Source organism: Triticum urartu, chromosome 3, assembly GCF_003073215.2.
Source record: "Triticum urartu cultivar G1812 chromosome 3, Tu2.1, whole genome shotgun sequence".
NCBI classification, from domain to species: Eukaryota; Viridiplantae; Streptophyta; class Magnoliopsida; order Poales; family Poaceae; genus Triticum; species Triticum urartu.
In genome coordinates this window covers 25,391,541-25,401,980 of record NC_053024.1, presented here as the reverse complement: position 1 = coordinate 25,401,980, position 10,440 = coordinate 25,391,541, and the positions used below count along the sequence as shown (strand labels likewise).

Sequence of the window (10,440 nt, the reverse complement as noted above, 5' to 3'; positions counted from 1 at the left end):
GGCGTGTGTACCAGTTCATGCAGATTACCAATAGATTAATGTAGTCATATTGCTCTGATATCTTTTTCAGAATCAAAGTATAGATGCTTCTCTACATTATATAAATTCATTCCTGAGAAAAGGCTCTACAGCTCCTTTTTTTATATATATATATGAAGTTTACAACTCCTTGTGTTTAGCGACGCCTGAATCAATGTGATAGTGTAAGATAGTCCTACGGCACTAGCATCACTGAATTGGGGAAAAAATCGATGAAGCACTGGGAATGGTAAAGATCGATCTCGTATAATAATAAAAATTAAAGGCTGCACAACAATCATGGCAATAGAACAAGATTTGGAGAACTAAAGGTAACCACATATTCAATAAGATCATCGCAAAAATTATGCAAAGTATTGTCGCCTTCTAATAACCCTCTGGAATAGTGGAATCTATTCAATAAGATCGACCATAGGCATACAAAATGTGCAAGGTATTGTACTCTCCCATATGGTGTCCTCTTGCTCCGATCTGTCTGCATTGATATCTTCTTCTATGGGCGTGATCATGTGATGTGATTAAATATTGTTATTGTCTATTCTTGCTTCCCGAAATGGAAATGTAGATCGAGTAGCCAGCAATCAATATATGCAATTGCAATCACACTAGTACGGCAGAAGACCAAGAGCTTACCGGCCGTGCCCTTCAGCCACCTGATGATCCCGCCATCCCTCCACCGGCAATGTCAACGCCGAAGAGCTTGACGGCGACATGGCCTGTCTCATTCTCATTGGAAATCGCCGCGTCGGCAGCATCGTCATTCTTGTTCATCTTCTTGTAGTCGATGAAGAGCTGGTCCTCCGTGTCATTCCCGTACGCCGACCGGTAGAACGCCACGGTGTCGCCGGCGCGGAGGCCCGTCTCCTTGACGAAGCGGCTCCAGCCCTTGGTGAGCACGTAGCTCTGGCTGCTGTTCCAGTACGAGTAGCGGAAGCGCCACACCTTCCCGTCGCCGTCCTCGAAATTGAGCAGCACGCCCTTGCCGTTGCTGCCGGTGGCCGCCGCAGTGGTCGGAGGGAAGTGCTTCTCGGCGTGCTGCTTCGGCACCACCAGGCGGTTGAGCTTGCCGACGTCGCTCGGGGTCACGGCCTTCTCGAAGAGGAGCTCTCGCGCCCACGCCGGCGTCGGCTGCGCGCGCCCGCGGCCGCGGCGCAGGCCCTGCCGAAGCTCGTCGTCGTAGGTGTGCTTCCGGAGCATGTCCACGATCTCGGCCTTGGAGTGGTCGGCGAGGAAACCGAGCTCGGGATCGAGCTCGCTTCTGGACGACGAAGAGCCGGCCTCCGCCGCCGCCGGCGGGCGCTGGAAGTTGATGACGGCGTCCGGGCCACGGAAGCGCAGCGCGGCCACGTCGTAGGCGCGCGCGGCGGCGTCCTCGTCGGGGAACGTGCCGAGCCACACCCGCGAGTGCTTCTCGTAGATCTGCGCGCCCCACCGCCCGTTGGGCTGCGGCACGACGCCCTTGAACCGCGACGATGGAGCCGCCCGGGGCGGCGCCAACACCGGCGACGACGACGACTCCGCCGCATCCTCGGCCCCCGATTCCGCAGACGAGTACTCCATGTCGTTGTCGTCCTCCATGCCGTGGTTTGTCGCCTTGCCAGATGCCATCGTGGGGATTATTGTACCTGCATAGTTGGTGATTTCTTGTGTATATATTGAGATTGGTGCATGGTTGGTTGCTTCCAATTTTACACTTGCGCAGTTGCGCTGGATCGATTAGTGTGTAATTGTGTTTATGTTGCCGCTTATGTATGCTTTGCAGCATTACGCTGCTAAAATCCGTTATTTTATGCTACATAGACATGTGTGGTTGGCTTCTAGTGAACTTTTGGCACTAGGGTTGTCATTATTATGTCTTTGGCGGTAGATGTGCTTATGACTTGTGAGAATCTCTGGTCATACTTAAATGCATTTTTGCCAATCCATATTAAAAATCTTTGTCCATGAATATATGTACACGCACAATGACATATGTAACGACAAGGGGGTTATGAAGTGTTCTTTTGCAACACAGGCACTAATGCATCATAGTTAGCTGAAAAACTATCGAAGATACCTATGAAGAGTAAAAATTATGATGAAGAAGGCTATCGTGTTAAAATTAAGAAAATTCATGCAATAAATACTCTGGAAATTGTTATCTCTCAATCAACTATTGATAGCCGTCTGGTCAAATTTTATTGTAGTTGCGTGTAGCCCGGCGTCTAGGTTAGATGATTCTTAGTGGAAACTCAGAAAATATTATTTCTTGGATGACTAGGAAATATAGGTAAACGAATAAATCGCCGAGTAACTACAAAAATCATGACAAGAATGATGACAGACTAGTCGGCATTCAAGGAGTAGTTGTTCAAGTTGCACGGTCATAGAGGAGGGTACATGACTTGTTTGCCATCTCAACATACTCAGAAACCTATGAAAAAACAAACTATTGTCAATGTGAGAAAATTGGGAGGACAATAAGTTTGGTTGTTACCACCACCACATAAGTAACAGGGTAAGCGATGAATGTCTCTGTCTTGAAAATCAATCTAACTTTAGGATTGTTTTGGTACTCTAACATATTGGGGGTGGCTTTTCTGGGAAGACATTATATATGGGTTGTTTTTCCTTAGGGATCAAGCATTGGTTGTGGTAGGTATTGCACGGGTAAAAAAAACATATATAGAGAGAGAACAAGCAATATGTATAGGCTCACAAACTATGATCAATATTTTTCTTCAAATAATAACATGGTCTCCTAACTGTGAGATGTCACATCAGTGTGGGTCATCTGAGTTACTTGAGGATGAAAATTGATCCCTCGGTTTAGAAATACATGTCGTTTTAGAAATGGGCGCAATCTCCCACATGTAACTATGGCCATTGCTTTTCCCATATCAGTTCTAGTGATATTATTATCACTTACTACATCTTAATACTTTCTGTGTATATTTTCACTTAATGTTGGTAATGTTTTCACTCCAAGTTGGTGATGTTTGGCTGCAAGTATTCTAGGATGACATGCATTCACATACAGATGCCGTATATATGTGTAGGTCAGCTTCCACTTTGCGGGTGGAATGTACATAGTGAAATTTCACCATAAAATATATATTTCATACTTGTGATATGCAAATAACTCATATTAACACATGTTTTGCTGGTCAAATTGCACACCTAAAAAATTGTGCCCGACATATATTCCTCTCCGGAGAGAGTATGGAAAGTTTCATTGTTCACTCCAGAAGCTGGATAAATAATCTCTGATTAACAACTACTACTCCCTCAGTTTTTATTTGCCCCGGATATTAACTTTGTTTGAAGTCAAACGGTATAAACTTTCACCAAGTTTATAGAAGAAGAAATATTAACTTACAATAGCCTTCTTGCTATCTGAAACCATTAGATTCGTTATTCAATATATTTTCAAATCATATAGATTTGCTATCTGAAATGTTCATATTGTTTTCTATAGACATGGTCAAATTTTATAAAGTTTGACTTCAGTCGAAGCTAATATGCGGAGTAAATAAAAACGGAGTGAGTATTTCATTCGCTTTCACAGTTTAAGAAGTGATCGTAGCACCAGTGCCACATTTCAATAATTGAGATACAAGTGCGCTCAAGTAGTCAAGTTGATACTACATTCTCCTCGCAAAAAAAAAAGAGTTGATACTACATTCAGAGGATGAAAGTGCAAGTCTGGTGCTACAGCCCATTGGATGTTACTACAACTACTTCCAAGTACTCGCTCCGTCCCAAAATAAGTGTCTCAACTTTGTACTTGTACTAAAGTTGAGAGACATATTTTGGGACGGAGGGAGTAAAAAAAAAGAAAATGTCTAGGTTCACAGGCAGCCCGCACCTGTATTCTGGTGGTCAAAATCCACACACTCTATTCTCAAAAAAAAAATCCACACACTCTATTGTACTATATGTATCCATGTATGTTGTCACGGGGTACGGTGCTGTGCACCTAATGATTCCCCCAAGCAAGCAAGCAAGCAAGATGGCCAAGTTGATACTTTTACTGGTTGGGAGGATGAACGTGCAAGTGTGGTGGCCCAGCCCATTGGATGTTACTAGCTGCCTCCAGGTAGTAAAAACCAGGCTAGTTCTATAGGCAGTGTGGCCATCTCCGGCACCGGTATTCCGGTGGTCAAGATCCACAGCCTGAGTAGTACATATATATCCATGTTGGTGTTGGCACCCGGGGTACTGTGCACCTGATGATTGCCCCAAAGCAAGCAGGATGCCCAAGTGGAAGCAGAAGATGGGTTCATCCATATGCAAGCAGCGGCCCAGTGGGGGATAGGGGTTAGCTAGTGGGGGAGAGGAGTGTGGAACCTGGCTGGATGTGGAGAGGGGGGACTAGATTCACACCCCCTTGAGAACCCTTTGGCCCCATCTATCCATCCATGAGTTAGCTGTCGCACATCGTTGATGTTGGTGGTTACGAATATCTAGCTGCATTTTGATGCCGACTTTAGTTGAGATCGATGGATGGATCTCCCATTAATGATTGAAGTTTTGCATCTGCTATTTTTCGTCCACACCGACTGATGTTGAAGAATTAGCAGATGAGCTGTGATTAGAGTTTTCCAGGAATTTTCAAGTTTCAGTCAATTTCATGGAGACCAGCCACAACATAACTGTGAGACTGTGACAGGGCGATGCGGCCGGTCGGGGTGTCCCGGCGAGGCTGAACTAGGACCTCGCCGGGGATGGGACGACGCGGTCGGCCGCGCCTGTCGCCGACAGGCGAGGACGAGGGTTCACAAGTATGGATGGAGGGCCTTTTTTATTGGGCAGTACTCTGCGCTAGCGCACCGGCGGTGTTTCGGCCGGTCAAACCAGAGCCGCTCGATCTGGACGCGCGTAACTGTCAAATCTGCCCCGCATCTCCTATCGTCATCCTCCCTCACAGGAAAAAAGAGGAGAAAAAAAAGCAAGCGCCGCCGCCGCTCACGGGATCCCGCACGCTGGCCCGCGCTGCTATTGCTTGGACCACCGTTGCCCCTGCTCGTCGCCGGCGCTCGCAGCCTCACCGCCGCCGGCGAACCAAAACACCACCCACCTTCACCGCCGATACCGAAGCGAAAAATGCCGGTTCCAGCAAAATCAAAAGACGGTGGTAGCAATTTTTAGGATGGTTCCAGCCAAAACAAAACAAAAACAAGGGTGGTAGCAAAAACTCGTCTTGAGCTCGGGCATCACCTAGCGGCAGCCAAATGGTGTGGCAAGGGTCAAATGATAAACATCGAGAGCCTTGGCCAGTACCCCGACGGAGACGGGGACGACGTGACTCGCCATGGCGTGGCAATCCGAGGAGAGGCAGATCCAGGGCGTGTGGCATGAGGAGAAACAAGATAAACAATAATGATTCTAAAGTGAAAGATGAAGATGGAGCCGCTGGATTTTAATCCAATGGCTCTAGAGAAAACGATTGTATCTTTAAAAAAAGATCCTGCACAATTTACTCAGGGCATCTTCAATGTTGATCCGCAAATTTGCTTCGGCGCATTCGCTAACAGGAGGACTAATCTGTGGGTACTCATCCGGGAGCCGGTCATCCAACCATAACTACAAATGTCTGTTCTTATTCACCTAAAAAAACAGCAAACAACTTTCCATCAAATTAGTAGCCTTCCATGTAATTACATGTGAAAATCTTCCGTCAACTACTGATTAGGAAATTCCATCAGTGCACTATGTAATTTGGACCTTCCGCCATCCAACGAAGCAAAACAGTAGCTGGCATGCACTATGTGATTTGACCTTCCGCCATCCAAAGAAGAAAAGCAAAGGAGCTTCCGTCATTCACTCCTATCCTATGTGATTACTGATTAATAGTATTACGTGATTATCTGTAGCTTTCACCATCATGTCTAGCTAGCTTCGGTCAAATCCATCATGTGCTTCCGCCAAATCTTAAGGTAGCACTACTAGCTTTCGTCAAAATGCTACGCTAATTAACAGCCTTCCGCCGTCATGTGTTGGTGGCTTCCGTGAAGTAGCAAAAATTAGCAATGCATCCGCATCCGAACAGAGAAGATACATGTTGTCATTTGATTGATCAACGAATATCCAGACTCCCGCAAAGCCTCCCCACCCTCCATCAGTTTGTCTTCAGTTTGCGAAAAAAGCACATCCGGTTGGTAATCCGGACGAATATAGGACCGTGTTGGATGATAGAACACGTCCGAACAGCACCGTCCAGACGGATGCGGACAATTTGAAGGTCTGCGTTGGGATGTCTTTATAGTTGCTCCTTACAGTTTCAATAATGATACACTTTGGTAGCCAGCTTATGTAGGGTTGTAAGGGCTGCTTATGTAGGTGTGTGCACCGTCGAAGGGGTCGGTCCAAGAGCATTTTGTCACTGGCGTACGTCTAATCGACCGCTCGATGCACGTACGTAGTGGTTGCTGGGACCCAATGCTCAGATGGCACGGTCACAAGAGTCGTAGTACTGGTACGTGACAGCCTGCAGGCTACTTCAAGGCCACCATCGATCGACCCTCTGGTGACCTGCGGCGCATGCAGACTGCACCTGCACGCCGCATAGAGCACGGCACGTTGAGACAAACTAACGTACGTACGTCCAGAGGCGGAGTCAGGATTTAGGCATAAGGGAGGCGAGAAAAAAAAATAATCGTTTCTGATACACACACAACACACACAAAATATATAGTCTCAAAATTAAAATTGATATGAACGAAAACATATGTTTGGTAATAAAATGGGTTCAAATTATCATGTAGAATAGCTTGCTCCTCAAGTAGATTTGTGTTCTCAGTAATATTTTGAAACAATGAGCTTGTACAACGAATCTATTTTCCATGAAGCATTAAACAACAAGTGAAACTATATTTCTAAATTACAATCTTACCTAATTAGTAAAGAAAATCATTGATTTGAAATAAATTGTAATGATTCAGGATTACTCCATTCGTTCGTTCTTAGATATAAGTCTTTATAGAGATTTCACTATAAACTATATACGAAGCAAAATAAATGAATCTATCCTTCAAATGCATCTATACACATCCGTATATGGTTCATATTGGAATCTTTACAAAGACTTATATTTAAGAACGGAAAGAGTACTATATACCAGAATTCCTTGGAAGTCAATCTGTTGATGCGTGACGCGCTGTAGCAGATGAGTAGTTGTGATCTCTCCGGATTCTCTGGGGAGTGTAGTGCCCTCTGCCCTGTGCGGCTGTGCCACAACCAAAACGGCGGAAGCAGCGACAGGCTATGCCGCGACGGCGATGACGGCGCAAAGACGTACGTATGGAGCCGGATCCGGCTTGCCTGCTCCCTCCCCATGCTCCTAACCGTGCTCCCACTTCATCCTACGGTTGTCTTTTTTCATTTTACTTTCTAATTTAATCATCCCCTCCCCCCTGATTTTAAGGGAGTGGGCCCGGACTTTATTTTGTTCCAATCAAATCAAGCCACCTACGCGGGAGCACGGATGAGCACACGCGCGGGGAGCAGGCAAATCCCGTCCGTATGGAGCCAGCAGACCTAGAAGCCAGGAACGTAATTACGGGAAGGTAAGGAATTAACTACATGATCTGGATCTTATCTTTTTTCTCACAGGTTTTTTTTAGGGTCGTTTTTTTCTCACACGTATGTACAACTAGCAATGAAGGGATGCTTTGGGCCTTTGAGAAGTTGCCATGCTAGGCCATTAGCGCTAACTAGAACAAACAGGTCAGCCATGATATACGTATAAACTACAACTACCTAACGAGGCTTAATAGGAGGGGGGCGAGGCGATGGGGGTGTCTGACCCCTGCTCGCACCCCTCTGTCTCCGCCCCTGCGTACGTCTACAACGGTGCATCATCCATCATGTATGTAGTGACAAAAAGGCTGCCGATGCTTGGACGTGAACACATTGCTATGACACTACGTACTTCAATCAAGCCTACGTATGCACGGCACATATATCATGAACCTCGTCTCCACAGGCAACATCACCTTCATCGGCGACGTTTAGGACATGGAAGACGAAGGTGTTCATGTCCCATATCTTACTCTTCTTCGCCAGTGACACACAACTTCACTTCCCAGGGCTAGGCCTTGGAAAGCGGACGTCGGCAAAGAGTTAGTCTAATTTTTAGAGTAGATAGCTTCGGGGTGTTTTTGTTTAACAGTTTTGCTAAGTCTTAGTCGACTAAGATTTTATTATGTCTTAGTTGACGTTATTATATTCTTTTGATCTTGCGTGAGATTCATATAAAAATTTTATTTTCTGTTTTCATTTTCTCTTCTTATACTATATCACTTAATTGAGATCTGGTTATGTCTTGGTAAACTGAGACCTAACGTTAACCTTTGTTTATTGAAATATGCCGAAAATATCATGAATTTAGTCTGGATTAAACAAAAAATCACCCGGCTTGCACGAAAGTCGTCCTGTTTGATTAAATTCTGTTTGAAATGTATGCGGATGTGTGAGGTGTACGGTTTGATGGCCGCCTCACGTATTCACGTCCGCAGACGGATATTATGTCCATTTTAGAGGTCCAGATGCGCTTACATTTTCAATATGATGTTTTTGGTAACCAGTTCGGAGCATTTACAGCCGGACTCAGTAAATCCGATCCCTCAAACACCCGCGGACACGTCCAGTCGCGTCTACGGACAGTGACCGGTCACACCTCAGCTATTTGATTCTACCATCGAAAACCTCAAATTCATATTATTACATGCAGCGTAAACCAACCTTTAAGCGGAGCTCGTCCAGCTTCACCGTGCGCATGTCCGGTTGCGCTCCCTAGAGTGTTGGTCCGATCGCCGACAAGGTAGAGTACAGCATGGGACACAAGTCGTCTTACGGGACTCTAGGTGTCACCGTCTCCCATGTCCTACTCTTCCTCGTCAGAGCCCAGAACCCAGATGGTGCTGGTGAAGTCAGATCGATGATGGATCCGTCCTGGAACGAGCCAGCGACATCCACCACCACGCGGTTGTGGCGCCCGGACTGTTGCACCATACGGGGCATCGGAGAATGCAACTCCACCTCGCCAACGTCCACCGCCGCAAGGGCTGCTGCTGCCTCCCGCGCCTGCTTCCTCCCATGGCGGCCACGCCGTGCTATGTTTGCATCCGACGACACCCATAGTGTGTCCATGGTCTCGGCGCGCCAACGAAGGGGTTGCGCGTCCGCGACTGCGTTCGGACGTCAGACGGACCGCACCGCCTCCAATGAGGCAGTGATGACACACCTTGCGCCGATCCATGCGCCATTTAGGCGGACGCAATGGATTCCCGATGGAAGGAGTCCGAGCGCTGCCCCCACACGGGCCTCCCCCTGGGAGCGGCGAAGTGCAAGCAGGGCAGCCATCTTCTCCTCGGGGTCGCGTGGGATGAACTCAGGGTCAACGGATCTATAGATGTAGGACTTAGATCCGCTGCCCGCCATGCCGAAGATCGTCAGACGGGAGCTTGGATGGCGGAGGGGAGCGGAGTAAAGTGGCTAGGGTTTGATCCGGCGAGCGGATCGGGAGGAATATATGTGAGGTCGAGTTGGCCAACGAGGGCCGGAGACGTTGGATATAAGCGGTGCCGGTCGGTCCAGACATCTAAGGCGTCCATCTGCATCAACTTTTTGTGATCGGACCGTTTGCCGGGCACTTTAGGCGGGTTTGAGAAGCACGGCTGTAGATGTTCTTAGAGCATCTCCAACAGACGCCCAATATTAGCGCTGTGCCAGCAAATTCACAAGTTTAGCACGCACGAAGTTGAAAATAGCACTCCAGCGGACGCTGCATAATAGAGCACGCTGTGAAAAGTGTTCGGCGCACCGAACGAAACTGGATCACAAGCCGTATATTTAGCGCGTGAGCTCCAGCATGCTGAACTTCTCACGCACGTGAAAAGTGCCCCATGTGCCCGCAGCCGCCGTTGGCCTCCTCGCGTGCGCCCGCCGTCGTCCTCCTCGCGTGCGTCCGCCGCCGGCCTCCTCGCATGCGTAGCCACGGCCACGGCGGCGGCGGGGCGGGGACGAGCCCAGGCTCGGGCGCGGCCACGATGGCGGGGCGGCAGGGCGTGGGCGCGGCCACGCCCACGGCGGTTGCGGGGCGGGCCGTGGCCACGGCCACGGGCGGAAGGGCACGGGCGCGGCCACGGCCATAGCGGGGTGAACCGCGGCCATGACCACAGGCGGCAGGGCTAGGGCGCGGCCACAACCATGGCGGTGGCGGGGCGGGGCGGGCCGCGGCCACGACCACGGCGGGGCGAGCAGGCCACGGCGGGGCGGAGCGCAGCTACGGCGGCGAGCAGGCCAAGGCCAAGGCAGCGAGCAGGCCACGGGTGGCGGGGCATGGCCATGACCATGGCGGCAAGTGATACGTCTCCGTCGTATCTACTTTTCCAAACACTTTTGCCCTTGTTTTGGACT

The 10,440-nt window shown here is 48.5% G+C and overlaps 1 protein-coding gene across 1 annotated transcript; it reads right to left on the bottom strand.

The window, feature by feature from the left end:
- Positions 1–335: 335 nt before the first annotated feature.
- On the bottom strand, positions 336–1,792 carry LOC125547769 (putative AP2/ERF and B3 domain-containing protein Os01g0140700). The gene is made up of 2 exons (XM_048711545.1): positions 673–1,792; positions 336–532 (listed from the first exon to the last, which is right to left on the bottom strand). Exon 1 carries the CDS (start codon positions 1,645–1,647, stop codon positions 685–687), a length of 963 nt encoding a protein of 320 aa, XP_048567502.1. The 5' UTR covers positions 1,648–1,792; the 3' UTR covers positions 336–532; positions 673–684.
- Positions 1,793–10,440: the final 8,648 nt, after the last annotated feature.

Bases quoted from the DNA above. Each gene is read 5' to 3' on its own strand.
- LOC125547769 (XM_048711545.1), bottom strand. From the start codon at position 1,647: ATGGCATCTGGCAAGGCGACAAACCACGGCATGGAGGACGACAACGAC.